This window comes from Spinacia oleracea, chromosome 4, assembly GCF_020520425.1.
Source record: "Spinacia oleracea cultivar Varoflay chromosome 4, BTI_SOV_V1, whole genome shotgun sequence".
NCBI classification, from domain to species: Eukaryota; Viridiplantae; Streptophyta; class Magnoliopsida; order Caryophyllales; family Amaranthaceae; genus Spinacia; species Spinacia oleracea.
Window position 1 is genome coordinate 72,966,851 of NC_079490.1, and position 23,910 is coordinate 72,990,760.

The following is a 23,910-nucleotide window of genomic DNA, read 5'->3' on the forward strand; positions in this document are numbered from 1 at the left end:
CTGAAAACGAGCGAGATGTTTGGTTTGCAGTGCGTAGAACCATTTGTTACATTTGCGTTATTTTGTGGAAGTTGGTCATTTCCTGTTGTGAGTTGTCCAACCTATTTAGGAATGGTTTGATGAAAATTATACTGTCTGAAATAACTATTCCAGGATGCTTAGACTGACCATTGTTCAATCCCATTTTCATAAAGTTTTAGCGCCCAACAAAGAAAATTATACTCCTTCCGTATAGCTCTATGTTGGATTTGAGTAAAGCTCTTGTTTCCTCATTGTGGTTCTGTCTACTTTTAAACACAGGTGAGAGTGTGCCCGACGTCTCAAGTTGGAAGCGAGTTGGAAGTAGCAAAGAGAGAGTATCTGCAGGCAGCAGTTGGAGTATCGAAGAATAACAAGCTGTTAATACAGAAGCTGATATATTGGTTACCGAAGCTGATATATTGGTATCAACTTGACTTTGCGAAGGATTTAGACTCGTTGGTTGATTTGGGTTTGTCTCCGGTTACGATGCAAATTAATGCATGAATGATGTATTTATTATCAAATGTTGTAAAGTATATCTCCAAGTATAAATTAGGAAATGTTTTAAGATAATGTAGTCCTTTAAAATTTAAATTTGTTTGTAATTTGTGCTTAACATATAGATAAAGAGATTAGTACAATATAATCTTTGTTTACATATATGTTGTTTTATGATAAAGTTTTGTTGTTCATTATATTTGATTTAATATATATTTTTTGGAGATAAATGCAATAATGGTATAAGATTAATAAGTATACATGTTATTATGCAAAGACCGGAATGAAGAACAATGATTTGAAATTGTGACGCTTTGAAGGGTCTAAATTTGTTTGGCGGTAAAAATATAGTATCAAATTGTGACCTTTAGAAGAGTCTAGATATGGTGGAACGAAATTGTAAACACAAGAAATGACGGAGTGAAGGGTCGAAAGTTGCATTTGTGTTGCCCGAAAGTGGAGTAAATAGCGACATAATAGAGCGTCGAAATATTTCGACCACATGAAGCATCGATATATAGCAAACGACAACTACAAAAAGCGTCACAATTCGTGTAAATAGCGACGCTTTAAAGCGATCAAAGATATCGACCATGAATATTTCGACAATTTTATAAAGCGTCGATATACTAAATTTCGTCGCTAATGCGTCGATATATGGCCTAAAAGCGTCGAAACATGCCGTACTTTCCCGTAGTGCAAGCTTTTGCTTGGGAGTTTCACACTTCCAGAAACCTTACCTTCTCCAACCCCCCTTCAATGGTTACCTCTCCACAGTGGATCCCCCTCCGCCTAACTTTCTCAAACTTAATTGTGATACTTCTTTCAAAGCAACAGGTGAACAGGCTAGTGTGGCTGGAATTTTCAGAAATGCTTTGGGAGATTGGATTTTGAGCTTTCATAAAAAATGTAGATTACAATCTGTTTTGATGGGGGAGCTTCTGGCTTTTCTCGTGGGTTTGCAGGTTATTAAAGATAAAGGATGGTTGAAAATCATCATCAATTCAGATTCAATGCAAGCCTTCAACAGGTTGTCAAATGGGGAGGTTGTTGATGCTAATTTTACTATTGCCCAATATAGCAGGGTCCTCTTATAGGAGATGAATGGTTATAAAATTGAATATGATCCAAGGAGTACCAACAAATTAGCAGATAGATTGGCCAAGATCTGTTGGACGGATGTAATAGCTAGTTTTAATCTTGAGTATTTTGAGCACCCCCGGGGTTTGTTTCGGATGTATTATTGGAGGATAGACCTCCTTGAACTGTGTTGTAATCCTATTAACCGTCTATTTAAATCGTTCCAAGCTTGCATCGAAAAAAAACATTCAAGTCTTTTAAGAACAAACTACCATAACCAACTAATGTGTAGAGAAGGCACGGAATGACGAAACCCAGAAAAATGAACACACTGTACGCCCAATTGTTAGAGGACTTGTGGAAAATAATCCCTCAAGAAATTCAACCAAACAAGAATTTTAGTAACAACAATCCAATATTTATATCATCAACGGGCAGCCAGAAAAACTTCTAAAAGAACACCAGATTGCTGCAGTACTTGAACCTGAATTACAGAAGCTAACAAACGAACAAAAGATAACACCATCAAGCCTTCTGAGAACAAACTGCAAGAACCCACTAATGTCTAGAGAATGCACCAAACCCAGAAAAATGAACATAACGTATGCCCAACTCGCAGAATACTTGTGGTAAATATGATAATCCCACAAGAAACTCAACCAAACCATACTAGAATTTTAATTAAAAAAATCCAATCTTAACATTATAAACATTAAATAGGCAGCCAGAAAATTGCAAAAGCTTCCAAAAGAACACCAGATTGCACCAGTAATGAACCAGAATAAAAGGAGCTTATTAACTAAATGTACAGCAGATAACATCATTAATAGAACCCTAATTGCAATAGAACTAACCACCACATTGCTGCAAGCACGCATCAGAACCCAAATAATCAATACCTTTTCTAGAACAAACTGAGCAGGACTTTGTAGGAAAGACCCAAAATATGAAGTAATCAGCTAAACATTTCAACAAGGAACCAACGAAATTCAAACAATCCCAACAAAGTATTTGTAGAAATGTGTCAGGTTGTAGAACTTATAGGTAATCGACCTAAATAATCGATTTGGGGAGAAAATGAGGAAATCCACATGAGAAAGAAAAGCAAATGAGTTGTTGATTTCCATCATCATCATCAATCCAAGAATACGAACCATGTATCAAATCAAACGACCTAATGAACCGAAATTCCATCATCGCCATTGAAATCTCGAAGTTCAGTCAGTCATTAAATCAAGATTGATGTACTATGTCGAAAGGATTTCGGAGAAATGCAGTTGGTTCCCAATATATGTCACTGGCAAGAGAGTAAGAGATACCCGAGGAAGATTGCCGGAGATGTCGATCGATTACCATTTGTGCTGAAGACAGGTGATAACCGGGGTTGAAGATGGTTACTGGTGGTGCCTAAGCCCATAAGAATTTACCCCTCCTTAAAAAAGTTACCACATATTTTACTTATTCATATATTCAGAAAATCAATTTCCTAAATTTTTGGTATTTAATAGAAAATAAATATTATTTTCTAAATTATTACAAATATTAATGAAATGAATTTTGAAAATACCGAAATCCTTTATATTTACACTAATATAAACCTGGTCCATACTAACTTAGCGTGGACCAGGGCAACAGAGTAATTTTTATGGGTAACATATGTAACTGTCACGTGACAGTTATTTTGTAATTTTAAATAGTAACTATATGCGTATTACAGTAACTATGTGTTTTAAAGAGTTACTATGTGTTTTGAAGAGTTTTAATGCGATTTGTGTCTAGCCCACTTTATATACGTTTTAAACTTTTTTATTTTTCAAAATTTCAGATCTACATTCTGTTCATTCTCTTTGATTTTCTCTCTCTTCATTTTCTCTCTATGCTTTTCAAAATTTAGCCCAAATTTCTAGGTTTTGTTCGATTTTTTTCGTAATTATCTTATAATTCTTATGATTGGATCTATTTGATGAGGAAAAATTGGAGGAAGTAATAGATCAAGAAGGAGGTTCGTCATTGCCGAAATCGAATCGAAGAATTTGCGCTCGCCTACAAATCTTCGCAAGAATTTTTAGAGATCGCATCTCGGTTTGTTGTTTTTTAAAGAATATATTTTAAGTCTATTTTTATTTAAAATTGAAAATATTTGTTGTTTTGAAGAAATTAATGTTTGTGTTTTACCGAAGTATCGTTTTCACTTCGCGAATTCGATCAGTGACTTCACGGTTTTAAATAGTAACTATATGAGTAATACAGTAACTATATGGTTTAAAGAGGTACTATGTAATTTTAATGGTTACTATATGTGTACAATAGTTACTATATTATTTTAATGGTTACTATATGTGTACAACAGTTACTATATGTGTACAATAGTTATTATTTTGTTGAGTGATTCGAAATGTTTGTTGTTTTGTTGAAATTAGGGTTAGTGTTTCACATAGTTAGTATATAAATGATATAGTCACCTTTAACTTATGTTGCGAATTAGTGTTTTTAGTCACTGGAATGTTCGTTGTGTTTATGTTAGTAGTAGTTTTTAGAGTAACTATACTTTTTTTTAAAGTTACTATAACTTTAAAACAGTAACTATGTGTTTAATATAGTCACTATATTTTTTAGAAAGTTATTATAAGTTTAAAACAGTAACTATGTGTTTTAGATAGTTATTATGTTATGAACAGTTTATAGTGACTTTTTGATATATAATAGTTACTATACGATTACATTATGTACTATGTTATTCAGAGTATGTATTTGTCCGCTTCTTAGATAGTGACTATATGATTATAATGGTTACTATATGTGTTCAATAGTTACTATATTTTAATAATAGTCACTATATGTTTTATATAGTTACTATATGGTTTATATAGTTACTATATATTTGATATTTGTATAAGAAAATAATACGAAGTATCAATCACATGTTATTCCAGGTCCTAAAGTTGCACTATCTAGTGACGAATCTTCAAAAATACTTTACGATATCATTTGTATAACAAGAAATAATGCCTTAAATTTAGAAAAAAAAGACAAAGGCTGTGAACTTTAAGAATTGATGCAGCAAAGCACAAGAGGTAGAAATAGTGTTTATTGTTTGGGTGAAATTAGGGTTAGTGTTTCATATAGTTAGTATATAAATGATATAGTTACCTTTAATTTATGTTGCGAAATAATGTTTTTAATAGTCATTGGAATATTCATTGTGTTTATGTTAGTAGTCGTTTTTAGAGTAACTATATTTTTTAAAAAGTTACTATAACTTTAAAACAGTAACTATGTGTTTAAAATAGTTACTATATTTTTTAGAAAGTTATTATAAATTTAAAACAATAACTATGTGTTTAAGATAGTTACTATGTTAAGAACAGTTTATAGTGACTTTTTGATAAATAATAGTTACTATACGGTTACATTATGTAATATGTTATTTCGAGTATATTTTTGTCTGCTTCTTAGATAGTGACTATATGATTATAATGGTTACTATATTTGTACAATAGTTACTATATTATAATAATAGTCACTATATGTTAAGCTAGTTGTTGTGTGATTATAATGGTTACTATATGTGTACAATAGTTACTATATTATTATATTAGTTACTATATGTTTGAAATAGGTACTATGTTTATTTTATCATGATGTGTTACCATATGTTTATTTTCTTCAATAGTTACTATATTATTTAAATAGTTACTATATTATTTATATAGTTACTATATGTTTGAAATAGATATTATGTTTATTTTATCATGACTTGTTACCATATGTTTATTTTCTTTAATAGTTATTGTACGTTTTATACAGTTACTATATTTTTGAAATAGGTACTATGTTAGTTTATTATGTTATGTGCATGTTTTTATGTTATTCTATATTTTTAATGATATAGTTACTGTATTATGGATAGAGTTACTATATTATTATCACATCAACTATGTTTGCAACTCTGTGACTAAATGACCATCAATAATATTTATAGGTATTATATCTTGTATTATAGTAACTATATGTTTGGTATAGTTTTTTTATGTATATTATAATGTTCTTTTCATGTTCTTTGTTGTCTTCTATGTTATTAGTAATAAGAGTTACTATGTTATGATCACAACAACTATATGATCATAACAATAACTATATCTACAACCTTGCTCGTATATGACTATCATTAATATTAAGAGTTACTATATCATGTATAATAGTAACTATATATTTTTAATAGTTATTATCTTATCATTATGTTCTTTTTATGATCTTTCTTTGTACTCCATGTTATTATTAATAAAAGTGACTATATTATTTTGACAGTAACTATATGACTATAACAATAACAATAACTATATATGCAATTCTGCAAGTATTTTACCATCGTTAATTGTAAGAGTTACTATATGATGCATAATAGAAACTACACGTTTTACATAGTTACTATGTTATTTTTTCATATTTAAATGTTAAATTATTAACTTAGTTTAAATATTATTGATTCAGAAATACAAAGATGATGCACCTAGAATTGAAATCGTGCAAAGAATAAATTCTGCAAGGAAAACAAAAGCAGGAGGAGAAGAAGAAAATCCTGACAACAATGGAAACCAATAACATGGTAGAGGAAGGACATGATGTGTTGGTGGAAAAAAGAGACGTGGTCCACGTGGACGTGTCGATTAGTATTTTTTAGTTCAAAAAACATTGGAGTTTAACATGGTTTATTTAATAGATGCAAAGAATTAGAATGTCGTAGCTAAAACAACTAACCAAGTAGTTAATGTTTTCTTTATTATTGTTCAAGAGTTATAATTACTGTTACTTTTGATATAGTTACTCTTTTATATTTCAGTAATTATGTGATATATAATAGAAAAAATTACTATATGATCTCTAAACCATCTATATCATATTGTTTATTTTTATAATATAGTAATTGTTTTACAGCTAAAGTTATTTTTCTATATAATATAGTTAATCTTTGGATAGAATAATTGTTCTTATCGAAATTACTATATTATTATTATTTATTTCATAGTTACTATTCTGAAAATATAGTTACTTTACAGAACCTATAGTTTCTATAATTTACACTTTTTGTCTGCAAGAATGAATATATAGTAGTAATTGTTTTACAGTTAAAATTACTTTTCTATATGATATAGTTACTCTTTGGATAGAATAGTTATTCTTATCATTATTATGTTCATAGTTATTCTTCTGGAGATATAGTTAATTTACAGAACCTACAGTTCCTATAATTACTCACTGTTAAAATTACCTAATTACCCTGGTCCATGGTAATCTTATGGTGGACCGGGTCCATGCAAGTGGAATTGAATCCTTTATGGAAATTGCACAAAATAAAACAGTGGGACCCGCGTGCACATCAATTTTCTGTGGCTGAAATTGCGTTGGGGCCCACCACAATTTTCGCTTCCTAAGTCATCCCTTGGATGAAATACAAAACCCATCTTATAATATTAATATTTTGGTCGTACACAAGCAAATACAAATAAAGAAAAAATCACACAAATTATTTCACATTGTCACATTGAAGGTCTCTCAAATACAAATATAACAGTCTCACACAGTGCATATAAGCACGAACAAATAAAACTCATACGAGATAAATGCAAGTAAACTGTAAAAATAATTAAGAGTTTAATTTAAAAGATGAATAGGTAGGTAATTAACGTCTTCTAGCAGCAGTTTCTCTTTGGCAATTGAAATAGGCAGTAGCAACAGGGAGACCAAGATCATTTTCTGCTGCAAATTGCCGAGTGTTGAAGTAATCCCTTGATGAAGGTAGACTCACTACTGTTTGCCGACGTTTCTGCTTGAATAAGATGAATATAAACCTGTGTATTCCAATGTTTGGCCTTGGTATCTCGTACCTAACCAACTCCGATCCTACATTTTATTTTATTTGTAAAACACGACTTCGCTATGTGTGTTACTATAAAAAATAAAAGTACGTGCTTTAGATGTACATATTGAAATTTACGAAACAAATTACGGGTAGCAGAGGCGCATATCTGATATGTGTAGCAACACATGTATCATCTACAACAGGATAAAATAGGGAAAAAGACAAAATGAAAGGACAAAACACTAAATGACAAAACACAAAAATCAGAACAAAAAAATAAGAGAAAGAAAAAAAAAAGTAGAGGGAAAATGTGAAAAAATTTAAGAGAGAATGGGACGATAGTAGAGAGAGAAAGTACCATATTTTTTAAAAATCGAGTATCGTTTCTTTTAAAACAAGTACCATATATTTTTTTTAAAAGTACAATTTCCTTTAAAACAAGTACCATTCCTTTTAAAACAAATACCATTTCTTTTAAAAAAGTATCACACACATTACGAACGTACCAAATGTTGAGTTCGTTGTGCCTGGTATGTCCGACACTATCCTGCAAAATTAGTCCAATTATATTTAGGAGTTAGATAGTCTCGTGTAATGCATAGATGAAACTACATAAACTTTGTTGTTCTAAATAATTTATTCAATATACATTTTTAATAAAATAAAATCAAATCAAGTTTTATCATGAGTTGTTGGGAAAATAAGAGAAAATTATTATTTTATTCAAAATATAAAGTGATTAATTAGTACCATTTTAGGAGTTTAGTATTTCAACCAAAATAAAGTTGTGAAAAAAGAAGGAAAAAAGAACTTATCAGGTACCCGTTTCTTTTAGAATTTAATGATTTATGTATCCATACTTATACCCGCTATCCAAATTTTTGGATCTGGTATATAATCTGAAAACCATATCTTGTTAAGATTGTTGGTTACTCTAAATTTTCGGTTCTGTTATATAATCTGATCTGGTATATGTATCCTCTGTGTTGCGAAATTAAACTTATTTTGGATTGTTGGTTACTCCAATTTCATTCCCAATCTTGAGATATGTTTTTTAATTTAAAGGTAACTTTGTAATTTTATTAAAGTAACTTTGTAATCTTCATGAGGTAACTTTATAATTTTAATAAGTTAAGGAATATCATTTAATTTTATTTGGTACCTTTTATTAAGAATAAGTGTAATTTTTTGCTTTTACACCTAATTAAATCGGGGACATGTAAATTTTTTGTATAATTAATGCTAAGATTTAGGGAAAGTTTAATGTAAATTTTTTAATTAAACATTTTCCCAAGGGGGGCAATATGATTGGAAAAAAAGTCAAAGCAATGTACATTATTTAGTGACAATAATTGTTCGGTAAAATTTGCAAATAATACATGTAGTATTCACTTTTCAAGATTAGGAGTAAATACATAGTACTACAATGCATCAAATTATACACTAAAATATGTATTGTATTCACTTTCAAGATTAGTAGTAGCAAATAATACGAGTATAACTAAAGATGTAGGAAAAATGCATACGTTTTACTAGCTAGGTAAAAGATTAATGTTCAATACAAATTACTAAAAAGCATTGTACATCGTATTAAATATACACTAAAGATGTAAGTACAACAAAAAAAATACCTCATCCGATCCGGAAATATTGCACCGTGGTTGACTTTTACTTCTCTAACCATTACTTTGACTCTTAATATCTCAAATCGTGTGCAAGTAAAAGTTGTAAAAAAAATAATATTTAGAAAACAAATCTAAGATGACCTCACATGAATAAAATTTTCTTACGTACGAATCACAACAAATGACCAAAGTCGGAGTGTGAATAGTGTAAAAAATAAATGGTGCGATATTTCTGGAACGTAGGAAGTATAATAATAATGCGGTTAAAATAATATTTCCTCCATTTCAAAAAATTGAAGCATTTTTTGTTTTATCACTAATCATACACCAACTTTGAACATATATTTCTACTAATGTATTAAAATTTAATGTTATCAAATTAAATGTCATTGAATTGAGTTCATTATATACTTTCATAATATTAAGTTTTAATATTTTATAAAAAAAAATATAATTAGATGTAATTAAGGTCAAATTTGAATCTTGGCAAACGTGTTAGTCAAAGTGTTGCAATTTTTTTTTTGAAACAGAGGAAGTATGTGTAGTTTTAGATTTTTACATTGGACAAAAACGAAGATTAAGTTACTCAAGGCCGAGGTTAGAAATGGAAGGATAAAATTAATACTACCACATTTCGATCGAAGGTCGAAATGGAAGATCACAGGTCGAAACTAATATCTAGTTTTTTTAATTTGAGGGAAAATCAATATATCTGATTTGGTTTTATAGATTATCATTTCCACTTACCATATTTGATAAAAGTGGTAATTTGGTAATATTAACACTGAACTGAAATAAGTACTTCAACTGATTAATTAGATAGTCGTCTGATTTTAATTAACTTTTATTATTTTTAAAATTAAAAGTGAAATTGTTTGCATTTATGCAACAAATTGAAGTAATCAGGTAATGCAAACGATAGTACCAGGACCCTTGTGCCCCGGCTTAATGGCTTGGTGGATGTCATAGAGGTTTCCACTCTTCAATTATTCTCAACCTTCAGAATCATAGATATTTTTGTGGATGTTACCTAAACCAATTAAATATTATAATCCATAACATTTATATAGTGTTAGTTATGTGCTGCAAATGAATTGGACGAAGGATTGTATGTGGTTTGGCAAATAAATTGTTGCATACGTATATGATTTGGCAAGTGTATTGCAAAAAAAAAAAAAAAAAAAAAAAAAAAAAGTGAAACACATTGTTTATATGTTTATTTTGGTACCGCAGTTTAGATTGTTTTGTCATGGAAGGGCATGTTTCACTACTACGTATTTGAATTTTAGATATTAAAATAAATAATTAAAATACATTATTTATATGTTTCACTATTTCAATTTTAGATATTTGGTGAATGGTATAATGTCTAATTTTTTTAGATGAACTTTGTGAATAATTTATTTTTTCCTATTGTTTGTGCTGATTAAGGCTCTGTGATGTTCGACTTATTTTGAATTATTTCAGACAAAATAAGTCTAGATAAATTCAGTTAATTAAGTATCGATAAGTTCAGAAAAAAACATATTTTTTTCAAATATTTTCACACTCAAATATATTTATTAATTCCAGATAAGATGAGTTTTTTTTTTCTAGATAAAATAAGTTCAGAAAAATTCATATAAGTTAAGTTAAGTTCATATAACTCAGATAATATAAGTTTAAACGAAATAAGTCGAACAGAAAATAACCTAATTGTAGTAACACAATATTTAATTTTGTAATATATAATATATACTCCCGCACGCATTGCGTGCATATAAGACTTGTACTTTATAAATCAAATATCTAATCGGGTTTTCGATTTGTAGGTAATTTTGTTAACCCACTTATTTACCACTTGCGTTACATAAAATATATTAAAATGAAAAAAACTAAATAAATTATTGTTTGGGTATATGGACGTATAATAACATATTTTGTTGATCCAATTTGTTTATTTTTTAACTTTTGTAGGCTAAGAGTATTATTAAAAAAAATTAAAAAAATACGAAAATCAAATTTTTTTTTAAAAAAATACGAAAATCAAAATATTTTTAATCTTGCTATTAATTACGATTTGTAATTTACTACGTGTATCATAAAAATTGTGATTTTTATCCACTCTTAGCATATTTTTTTACAAATCGATAAGTAAATATTACTCCCTCCGTCCCTTAATACTCGCACCGTTTTGACTGGATACGTTTGCCAATGCACAACTTTGACCCCCAATATCTTTAACTACATATTATAAAAACTTATAAAAATGATAATATTTTTAAAATATATATTAGGATGAACCAAACAATATATTACATACTAACATTTGTTTTCATATACTAGAAATAAAATAAGGTCAAAGTGAATTATATGAATAGTGCAAAAAGTCAAAACGGTGCAAGTATTAAGGGACAGAGGGAGTACAAATCTTAATTTTCTTTTTCTTATATAGTCTATATATAAAAGGAAAGAAAAAAAAACGAAATCAGAGACTTTAAAGATTCTTTAATTGAAATATTTTTCTAAAAAAAAAGACTAAGGAAACATCAGGATATGACAATAATCATTCTTGTTTTTATTTTTAAGTCTATAGTTATTAATTGATGATTTTATTGAGAACCTCTTACATGATGAGAGTGAGAACCAATTTCGCCCCTAAAAATTAAAGCAAAAAGACACTAAAGTAAATCATATTGACTCAAAAGTAAATAACCAAAATATGCAACTTTTTATACTTGATTTTTTTAACTTTTCATGAACAAAAAACATTATTTATTACTCTCTTTGTTCCTAAATGTTCTTCCCCTTTCCCGAATTAGCGTTCCTTTTTGTTCTTCCCATTGTGAATCTTTTCCTTTTTTGGCAAAAAAAATTCCCTAAAATATCCTCATTCTACAATTTAATTTCCTACTATATCTCACCTTTATTACAATTAGGGGTGTTCATTAGCGGGTACCCGGCTTAGCGGGTACCCGAAATAGCGGGTACCCGCACTTGCGGGTAGTCAAAATATTGCCCCGTGACCCGACCCGCAAAACCGGGTACCCGGCTTAACGGGTACCCGATTATAACGGGACGGGTAACAGAGTACCCGGTTTCTTTAACTTGTTATTTTAATCTTAAAAGTTGGCACCTTTAATAATATAAATCCCTGTATAGTGTATACAAACATGAAACATCCATTGAAATTGTAGCGGGTCGGGAACCCGTCCCGGGAAATTCATAAATTTTGGAAAAAAAACCCGGTTAATATGAAGCGGGTTAGCGGGACGGGTTAAGCGGGTCGGGTTTTTTTGAACACCCCTAATTACAATCACCTACGTAATTATTCCCATTGATTTTCCCACCATCTTATTTAATTCATTTACACTGCCTAATTCATTTATCCATCTTATTTAATGATTTTTTAATAAAATATTTACATTTCCTTTATTTCTTTGACACTTCTTCTCTATTTCATTAATTTCAAAAAGTAAAATCTCTTACACCCAATTATACAAAGATTTCATTTTTCTTAATCCCCTCCTCGATTTCAATCGGTAAGAACATTAAGGAATGGAGGGAGTATAAAGCTTCAGCATTGACAACTAACATTGGAATCGTTTTTATTAAAATATCGTTTTGGATAAGTTTATGTTAACTTAATATCAAAAGTAAATGAAAAACTAGTACTCCCTCCGTCTCTTTTTGTTCTTACATTTGGTATTTTGCACGCGTTTTAATGAATAATTAATGTGCATTGAGATTCCTCCATCATTTTTTTTAAACAAAGAAAATTACATTTATTTATAATGATTTCTCTTTTATCAAAATTCTGATATTGGGTAAATGAGAAAAATTTAATGTCCTAATGGAAAAGTGTTAGAGATTCAATGGGCCAATGAATTTAATTACTTAAAATAATCATTGGACACAAATTTTGATAAAATATTAAAGTATTTATGTGATAATATAAAAGAAAATGCAAAAAACATTTGAGATATTCTCTTTGGTAGCAATCAACTCTTTTAAATTTTCAATGGTAGCAAAATATTTTCCAATTTCTCCCAAATAGCATTACTTTTTAAAATTTTCTCTATAATAGCATTATTAGTAAGTGATTAGAGAAAGGTAAACCTGCTCATTCTTGAGCATTTGTGAGATGAGTAACAACATCACGGTTTGTAGCAACGAAGAGACACCCAGGATTTTCACGGATACATAATGTTCCATATCCGAAGACAATAAAAAAAGAAGAAACAAGAATAAACAGTAGAACTTCGGTAGCAAATATCATTAAAGCATTGTTAAATTACCGAGCCAGAGGGAGTTATTGCAAAGTTGCATCAGTCATTTATAGGAGTCCGAGACAACTAAGGCAGCAAGTATGCTCTAACAATAGAGAAGAAAGAACAACACGCACTTCCGTAGCTAAGGTAGCATGGTGGAGGTTCTACAGTTTGAACTTTACAAAAGAATAGTTTGGAGCATGGGAGCATTATTTCTCCAGGTAACAGAACTCAGATTCTCGGGATAACTAAGAGTTTCCCTGTTTTCACATGATGGAGGAATTAATTCTTCCGATTTCACTCCGAGTTATAGCCAGAGTTGTGCAAATACCAGGAGACTTTTCAAGCAGCACAACAAAAAAGACATTGTGTTTCATATGAAGTTTCCTTGTTGTCTACTTTCTACCTTTGAACCATTATATTTTCGAAAATTCTATAGTAAATGACGTGTACTGCTTTGTACCACTAATTCAATAAACGACGTGTATCGTAATATACTACTAATAATATCAATTAATTATAGAATTAATTTGTGCAGCCTTTTCATAAATCTTAGAGGTCGGCGAAGTTGGTCGAAACTTTATAAAATTTGTTTGAGATCTTAAGATCAATATTTTCTCAAACATCCATTTTTATAAAGTCTGATCCATTTTTTGTTATACTTCGTATTTGGTTATTTTTTTTTTTTTTGGAATTCGCATAATTGATTCCAAACGCTAATTTGCTCTTTCACTTATTTTTTCCAAAAATTTCTCATTTTTCTTCCTAAAAACACCTCACCTCTAATTAATTCATACTAAGTGGAAATTATATATCAATGTCATCTCATCTCATCCATTTTTTACTACACAATATAATAATTTATCAAAATTGAATCAAATAGTCAAGAAATTATTAAAGCCACTTGTTTGGGCCCATATACATGGTCAGCCCAACTCGATATAAAAAGACGAAAATGCCCTTATGTCTCCTGAATCAAGGAGGACAGCTGTTCATTAAAAGTAGACATAATTACATAATTGCCCCCGTGTAATCATATAAATACTCTATTGTAATCATTTAAAAAATTTATCTAATCATTACCTAAAAAAACAAATCAGTTACTCTCTCTCTAGTTCTTCTCACTTAACAATCACTTATCTAATTTTAAGTATCACGAAGGTTCCTCGGACATATTCAGGGACTGTCTAAAAACGATAACACGGGTGGTTGGTTAATTATAAGGAAATCACGGTCAAATACGTCATCGATCAAGCTAATTCCCAAGATATTATATTTACAGTTTCTCCGACAGAAACAGTTTGGCGCCGTCTGTGGGGAACGCTTAACAAAAAGCCATGGTGAACACCAGACGTGCTCGACAACCGTCACCTATTCGTCATCCCTCACCTACCCAGTCTCCCTCTCAAGGAAGGTCCTCGGCCTCCAGACATGTCGACGATCAGCTGCGTCGAGGTCCAGTGTTGTCTTTTCGAACCGATCACGTGCTCGAGTCGATCCATGCAAGCGACCCGCAACCTCATGGAGAAGTTGAGGGACCTTTGCCTATCACACGGGAAGACTTAAGGAGACTGGCTGAACAGTTCAACGACACTTTGGAGCGAAGCCTCAAGGCCGCCGTGATGAACCTCTGGGATGGTAATGAAGGCCCATCTCGACCCAGAGGGCAACCATGGTCATCGGAGGAGGTCCTAGCCTAGTGGGACACAAGATCACGCCTTCAGCCCCCCAGAAGCACACTCTCTACGAGAGGTCCTCCTCGGTCCGAAAGAGACCATGAATCACCATTGGATCCTCCTCGACACACAGGGAGACACCAGACATCGAGAAGCCTCCCCCCGCCACCCTAGAGGCATGGCCGAAGCGATGCTCGAAATGTGATTGTCCGACGAAGACTCAGGAGAGGTGAGCTCGACGCCCGCGAAATCATCAACTCTCGAAGAAACGAAGGGAGACAGGGAGATGCCGGGAGGGTCTCTGCTCACTCTCATCATGAGAATTCGAGAAGGTCCCTTGATCATCTTCGACGCTCCCCACCCCATTGGAACCTCTAAGATCTCGACACAGATCCTCTCGAGAACGGGATCAAGAAGAAAACTCAATAACATCTGGAAGAAGGGTGGATAGACACACCCAAACAGGGAGAGAACCTCCTCGGACTGGGAGACGGGAACCAACCCCCCCTCGAGATGAGGCACAACTTGGCAATCTCAGCTTCCTAAGTCCTTTTAGCAAACAAATCATTAAGCGCCAACCCCGAACAAAGTCAAGGTTCCCTCTATCGACCCATATGACGGGACCTCCGACCCAAATGATCACATGGATGCCTACAAGGCTCGAATGACCGCCCAAACAGGAGATGAAGCGGCATGGTGTAGGTTCTTCCCTACCACTCTCAAAGGGATGACTCTCTCATGGTTCTCTGGGTTATCGGCCGGTGTCATCACGAGATTCTCAGTACTCGAAGCTCTGTTCAAATCATAGTTCATCGCCGGACAAGTATACAAAAAGACCAGCATGCATCTCATGTCCGTCCAACAACAGCCAAATGAAAGCCTCAAAGAGTACATTAAGAGATTCAATGACGAGTCATTGAACATACCCAACTTGTAAGATTTTGTTGCCTTCACCACACTCGTGACGGGGCTAAAGGCGGGGAGCCTTCAGTTGGGTCTTGGCCAACGAGCAAATATCCACCCTCCCCCAAGCAATGGTCCAGGCGCAGAGATACATTCAATCCGCGGAGATTTGCAATCCGTCAGTCGAGACTGACCTTAAAAGGAAAAAAAAGTCGTTGGATGGGAAAAAGAGAAAAAACGCAGAGAAACTGACCATGAAAATGACCCACGGTACAACGGTAACAGGAGGGAAATATACCTCGACATCAAGGAAAAGTCGTTACTGCCGAGTCCAACCCCGATCAGGACCCCCGCATCCAAAAAAGACAAGAGTCTTTGGTGTGAGTTCCACAAAGAGTGCGGATACACCACCAAGGACTGTCGAGAATTGAAGAGGGCCTTGGACAGACTCGCCGACGAAGGGAAGTTGAACAAATATTTGAAGGGTTCACCCTCTGGCAAGAAGGAGGATAACAAGGGATCAGATGCCCATAGTGATCATACCGAGGGATATGTTGGGGTAATAGTTGGGGTCTCGCATCTGGTGGCCTAACCGGCAACGCCAGAAAAAGACACTTGCACGCACTAACTCATCAGATCCTCGATGTCGGAGAACCTTCATCAGATCTCAAGTGTCCAACAATAACGTTTCAATTGGATCCCTCTCGAACTGTTTGCGCCCCGCATGATGATACCCTAGTCGTCGAGATTAAGTGGCCAACCGAACATTAAAAAGGGTGTTGATTGATAGTGGAGGCTCGGATGACATCTTGACTCTTGAATGTCTCGAAAGACTACGCTACAAGAAAAGAGACCTCATCGACATTAACCAGCCCCTCATAGGTTTCGGTGGTCAATCAGTATATCCCGTCGGCATGATCAAACTTCCCGTCCGGATCGGAGAGAAGAGAAAAGGAAGAAGCCTCCCCATTGATTTCATAGTCGTCGACACACCCTTACCGTACAACATAATAGTGGGGCGACCTCTTCTAAACAAAATCAAGGCGGCTATTTCAACCTACCAACTCCTTCTCCAATATGAAACGGACAACGGGTTAGTCGGAAAGCTCTATGGAGATCAACGATCTGCTCGACAGTGCTACTCCAACATCTTCAAGAATGAGAAAGTCTCAATATCTAGTGAAGAGCCTCCTCTGAAGAAGAAACGATCGAAAGATAAAGAACCATCGACTGATGATGTAGGTGTATTCCTTAGCGAGAACCCAAAATAATTAAGCCCACTCTAAACCAGCCGAAGAAGACGAGGAGATCCTACTCGACAAAGACCCACTACACACTGTACATAAGATTTCACGATACTCCAACGAAATGGTTCTCCCTCGACCATTGCATGAAGGAGATTGGGTACTGAGGAGAATCGAGGAAACCGGCCGACGAAGCACCCTCGAAAAAATGGTATCCAATTGGGAAGGCCCTTACAAGTTTGCGAAAGTCATGCGACCTGGCACCTAGAATCTCATCGACTCTAAAGGCAAGTACCTCCCTCGACCTTAGAGTGCCAAACAATCTTAAGAAATTCTATGTCTGAAGTACTTGGTTCGTATCTAAGTAACAATGATGTAAGTAGGGGCATAATAGGGGCAATGCCGCCGGTGATAATTTCATCATTGTAACTTTCGAGCTGAATTGGAATAAAAGAAAATTTTGAGCCAAAACATCGTAAAATGGCTTTAATTTCTTGACAATGTTCTACTACAAAGGTCTAGATGTTCAAATATCACATCATACAAAGAAACATAAAAGAAAGGCATAAACACATGCCTAGGGGTCGACGACATCAACATATCTCCCAACACCATCATCATCATTGTTGTCTCCCTCACTCGAATCAGAGCAAAACTACTAGCAGAGTCAGAGTTGTAAGAATCTGCCTCACCCTATTCTTAGCCTTGGCCAGCGAAACCCATCGAGCCCTTAGCTCCTCTTTCTCCTTGGCCAAGATATAATCATACTTCCCTTGGGATTTTATCCCAACCAACGCCCGGTACAAACTCATCCACAACAAACTGAAATTGACACAAGGTATCTGAAGGCACAACATCAATCGCCTCAAGGCCTATCTCAACGGTGTGAGCCTCGACCTCCTCTAAATTCTTCCACTCCTCGACGATTTTCCTTCAAAAGAGTTTTGGATCCTAAGATCTCACCAACCTTATCCTCGGTGGAAGCTGGACCTCTACGACCTCCAAGTCAGCCTCTACCTTCTTCAAATCCCAGTTCACGGAATCACGTTGACTCGTGTAAGTCGTTGCATCTTCCTTAGCCATGCCACATTGTCCTGGGTTTATTGAAGCTCATCCCCATCGTCTTCGGTGCTCCTCTTAGCACGATCCAAATCAAACTCGGCCCAGTGAAGTTTCTTCCTCAGCTCACTCACCCCCATAAAATGCTTCTTCTCCTGAAGCTCGCTGATCTCACCTCTCAACCTCTCTACATCTCCCGTCGCTATATCGCAGCATCAACAGTGTAAGAGGACATCTTGATGGAAGAATGTTCAAATAAATATCCAAGTAACTATTATGTGCGGGAAAAAGGGCAATCGAAACCTCCCACTGATAAGGAAAATACTCCTCCTCTGATCCCCTCCAGAAATTTACTCATCTGACAAAGTTGGAAGGGGCATGGCATCGCGACCGCCGAAGGATATAATCATTATGATACAACATTGACTATTGTAATCCCTCCACTCTCATTTTTCGAGACAAGTCAAATTTCTCGTGGGAGGTAGGCGGAGTAATCGACTCGGACCAAATACCACGTTTATTCACAGTACAACGATACTCAGCCCGAGAAGAAACTCTTACTTACAAGAAATTATATGCTAAGAGAGAAATACAACGACATGTCTCTTGAAGCGTGCCTCGGATAGTGAAAAAGAACAAATCTAGATAGGCGACAAACCCTCACGTCATTCCTTGACCAAACTAGAGAGCTTAGATCGAGGCCATTCTCCTTCCTCGACTGAATATTAAACTTCGGCTACCAAAGATGAGGTCACGACCAAAAAGATTTTTTCTACCAAGGACCTCAACCACCCAGTAAAAAAGTTCGTAGGCGAAGACGACACCGCGTCGAACGCGCTGAGCACCGCGCACGCTAAGGTTATCGACCGAACTTCTCAATAATTAAAAATAAAACTAGGGCAAAAGCCAGGGAATTCTCTCCAATAGTGGGGCGTCGTTGAAGCCCATCAAATCTTAAGGCCCACGAGAGCTTGATGATTTAATCCTCGACTCTAGGCGACATGACGACGTGGTCCACCGTGGCCTTACCTGGCGGATTTGCATGCCACGCCATCTCATATCTACCTTCTTCGAACAAGATGTGACATGGCCTTACATGGTTTACCATGGTCTTACTTGAAAGATTATCCTTCAAACAAGAGTTATACACACGCTTCCTCAACAATCTCGTAGGAAGGCCTGAGGTGCTTCTTCGGCAAAGAAGATTGTAAGCCTCTCGTACAGGTCTTCCTTGGCTCGTAGGGCTCATTATCCCTATTCGAAGTCCAAAACTCGAAAAGGAAACACTTAAAACTAAATTAAGTGTTCAAAGACCTTCTATCAAGGCGTACTTAAGCATATCGTTTAAAGTATTAAAAGACCTTCATCCCAAGGCGCCTTCCTCTTATTGAGGTCAGATTATCCATTGGCCCGAGGTGCTTCTTCGACAAAGAAGATTGTATTTCTCTCGTACATGTCATCCTTGGCTCATGAGGCTCATTAGCCCTCTTCGAAGTCCAAAAATCAGAAAGGGAATACTTAACAATAAATTAAGTATACAAAGACCTTCTATCAAGGCGTACTTAAGCATATTGTTTAAAGTATTTAAAGACCTTCATCCCAAGGCACATTCCTCTTGATTGAGGTCGGATTATCCATTGACATCGAATCAAACCCTTGGGGGCTTATTAACCCCTGGTGAAATTCAAAATGTTAGAAGATGAAAAGGGTGTTATATGAACACATCGTCGACTAACCTTAGAGGTTTTTGATCCTTAAATCAAAACCCAGGAAGATTCCTCGACAGTATCTCTAAACCAAGGACCTCCCTCGAGCGTTTTCTACAACTCTATAAAAAAAAAGGGTTCCTCGACATAAAGGTGAGACCCCTCAATGCTACGCAACCCATAAGTGAAAGGAAGGCGGCGTTCATCTCTTGCAATAGAGGGTATTTTTTCGTGAATCGTAAATCAAAACCATGGAAGGTTCCTCGACTATCATTATACATCTCTAAACCAAGGGAGGTTCCTCGACGGATAATATATATATCTAAATCAAGGGAGGTTCCTTGACAGTTTTCTACGGCTCAACCAAAAAGAAAGTTCCTCGACATGAAGGAGAGACCCTTCCTCGGCCTAAAATTAGAGTTCGTCGACCAAGAACAAGATCAAGACTCCCTCGGAAAATTCATAGAAAGGTAAAGGGTACTTCCTCGGCAAATTCATAGGAAGGTTAAGGGTACCTCCTCGACAAAGCCCATCTCCTCAACCATTTACTACCGATCAGACGAAAGGGGGTCCCTCGACCGTTTGCTATCGGTCAATCAAAAGGAGGTTGCCCGGCGTGAAGGAGACACCCTTCAATTTCACGCGGCCCATAAGCGAGAGGAGGGGCGACATTTGTCGACATGTGAGAAGGTGGTCCTCGACATGGGAGGAATGAGTGTCACTCTACAACTCATATATAATCTCCATTATATATCAAGTGAAAGTCGATCAAGTTAAACTCCATGTAATAAGCTCGACAACGCTCAACCAAAAGAGAAGGTTCCTCGGCGAACTCAATAATTGTTCCTCAACTCCAAAAGAAGGGGTGGTTCCTCTACAATAATCAAACAAAGGTAAGCTCGATGTAGCAGGATTCGAAAGAAAAATAAGAAATGAGTGTACCTCGACACGGGAGAATTAACGTCCTATAGTTCCTCGACTAACGGGAATTAACTTTATGTTGGTGGAAGTCGAGCAAGCTGAGTCCATGCAACAATTATTTATAATGTCCAACAGATAAAAGAGGTCTCTCGGTCTAAGATAAGTAAAAAAAAGGGGTATGGTTTAAGGATATGATAATATCGTTCCTCGGCGTTAAAGTTGTCAGCACTTCAATCTGGCCAAGCAATAACGACGTCGCGGGTAGACACTTCATCGACACATCGGGCTGCTCATCGACACTTATACAAAAAAAAAAAACACAAAATATCAAGGCCATAGAAATGATACAAGAGAAGAAAGTTCCTCGACAAAGGAGGAAAAAATTTCCCACTACCACTCACGATCCCCGCCTTCAAAGAAAGGTCGATCAAGTTAAATTACACACAAAACGTGTGACATTGCCCTAAAAGGAGGTTCTTCGACGAGCATAAGAATCGTCCCATGGCCCCAAAGGGAGGTAGTTCCTCGACATTCAACACTTCCCAGCGAGAAAAAAAAGGAGAGGTTCCTCTACACCGACGCAAACAAATTAAGAAAAAAAAAAGAATTCGAGATAAGTATGAAAATTCACTCGACACACGACATACCGAAGACGTCATCTCCTACGTCAAGAGTGGGACTAATTGTTTGGGCCCATATACATGGTCAGCCCAACTCGATGCAGAAGAAGTATTGTTACAAAGTGACGCCCTCCTACGAACGCTTTCTCTGGCTCGTAGGGCTGATTAATTAGCCCTTTTCAAAGTCCAAAAATCGGAAACGGAAACACTTAAAACTAAATTAAGTGTTCAAAGACCTTCTATCAAGGCGAACTTAAGCATATCGTTTAAAGTATTAAAAGACCTTCATACCAAGGCGACTTCCTCTTATTGAGGTTGGATTATCCTACACACGTCGAATCTAGCTCTTGAAGCTCATTAAATCCCTCGGCAAATTCGAGATGTCAAAAAACAACTTGTCTCGCCTCGACAACCAAAAAGGACATTGTATGAACATGTCATCGGCTAATATGAGGGGTTGTCAACTCGTAGGCTCTCGACACGATTTACTATACATCCTCTGATGTCAAAATTGAAAATCCAAAACAAGGGATAATCATCCCTCACTATAGAGATGACTACTTCCTCGACCAAACATTACTACCCGATTGTATTGGGTGTCGAAAAACTTTACTCTTGGCATTCATATCTATTATGTCGAAGGACTCACTATCAGTCATCGCTTGGGGCTGCTCCTCGACCGAGGCCCTGTAGAAAGTCCCTCGACCGACCAAACTGTGGAGACCCTCGACCGAGGCGCATTAAGTTCCTCGGAAGCTCATTAGCCATTGCACCAATGAGCTCCTCGACCAAGATCCAAGGAACTTGACTCTTGGCATCCATGTTGTGGTTGTCGAGGAACTCACTATCCCTCTACGCTTGGGGTTGTTCCTCAACCGAGGCCTTGCGCGGAAGTACCTCAACAACTTGTTGCACTTACATTTTTATGCCGGGGAACTCAACACCCAACAACGCTCCAATTCGGCCAAGGCAACTACGACGCTGAAGGTAGACCCTTCGTCGACACACGGGGCTGCAGTGAGTTCCTCGACGAGTATAAACACAAAACCTTGGCACCAAAGGGCGATAGTTCCTCGAAACATGAGGTTATTTATGTTAGGTTATGATACATATGACAATTCATAAATCATGCGGAAAAACCATAAACCCAGGAAAACATATTATTTACACATAATCATTTAGCATAGATTAGATGCATACTCTTTGTTGCGTGCCTTCCCTAGCTGCGCCCGAACCGAACAAGAACAAGTCTTTAGGACTCCAAGTGTCGTCCCTCCGTAGATAGTCCACAGCACGTCCGGATCCGCCTTAAGATTGACCAACTAGAATCGCCCTTAAGGTACTATTATTTTCGGCACTTTATAGGCAAATGTGTGACTGAATTTTTCTCTCAAAAACTCACTTTGAATACTTTGAAACTTGTGTTATAAATTGTGAGCCCTAGCCTCATATTTATAGCGGTATGGAAAGGGAATCGAAATCTTATTCAGATACAAATTAATTAAACCTAGAATCCTACAAGAACTCTAACTTAATTAATTTATCAAATAGAATTAGGAATTTAATCATTAATCGAACTCTGCATGTTTTAGGAAACGTGCACGAACACAAACACTTGCACACACACGCACGGCAGCCACGATGGCCCCATGCGTGCGCGCGAGCAGCAGCCCACTCAGCGCCCGCGCGCGCTGCGCGCTGCGCGTGCTGTGCGCGCTGTGCGTGCTGTGCGCGCTGTGCGCGCTGCGCGCTGCGCGCAGCCTGCTGGGCCTGGCCTTGCGCTGGGCCTGGCATGGCTGTTTGTGCGGCGCGCTTGGCTTGCTGGGCGATGGCCTGGCTTCGTGCTGGGCCTCGTCCGGCAGGCCTCGTCCGATGCTTATTCGTACGATGCGCTTCCGATTAAATTTTCCGATTCCGGAATTCATTTCCGATACGAACAATATTTAATATTTCCGATTCCGGAATTAATTTCCGTTTCGAACAAATATTTAATATTTCCGTTTCCGGAATTATTTTCCGATTCCGGTAATATTTCCGATTCTGACAATATTTCCGTTTCCGGCAATATTTCCGATTCTGGCAATATTTCCATTTCCGATAATATTTTCCGACACGTACCATGTTTCCGTTTCCGGCAACATCTACGACTTGGATAATATTTATATTTCCGATACGATCCATATTTCCGTTTCCGGCAATATCATCGTTTCCGGAGTATTCATTCCTTGCCTGTGACGATCTTAGCTCCCACTGAAACCAAGATCCGTCGGTTCCGAATATTCATAGATGGAGTATTTAATGCCATTAAATACTTGATCCGTTTACGTACTATTTGTGTGACCCTACGGGTTCAGTCAAGAGTAAGCTGTGGATTAATATCATTAATTCCACTTGAACTGAAGCGGCCTCTAGCTAGGCATTCAGCTCACTTGATCTCACTGAATTAT

The 23,910-nt window shown here is 35.9% G+C and overlaps 1 protein-coding gene and 1 long non-coding RNA gene across 2 annotated transcripts in view; one reads left to right on the top strand and one right to left on the bottom strand.

Moving 5' to 3' along the window:
* The first annotated feature begins 3,467 nt into the window (after positions 1-3,467).
* LOC130459374 (uncharacterized) lies at positions 3,468-6,472 on the top strand. The gene is made up of 2 exons (XR_008918741.1): positions 3,468-3,681; positions 6,091-6,472. It is a non-coding gene; the product is annotated as an uncharacterized lncRNA (long non-coding RNA).
* A 736-nt stretch (positions 6,473-7,208) lies between these two features.
* Positions 7,209-23,910, bottom strand: part of LOC110804409 (CEN-like protein 4) — a 39,891-nt gene continuing 23,189 nt past the window's right edge. Inside the window, exons 3-4 of the mRNA XM_056826338.1 lie at positions 7,966-8,006; positions 7,209-7,500 (exon numbers count right to left, since the gene is read on the bottom strand). Coding sequence (XP_056682316.1) covers positions 7,280-7,500; positions 7,966-8,006 — 262 coding nt within the window. The 3' untranslated portion in view covers positions 7,209-7,279. The remainder of the gene's footprint in view (positions 7,501-7,965; positions 8,007-23,910) is intronic.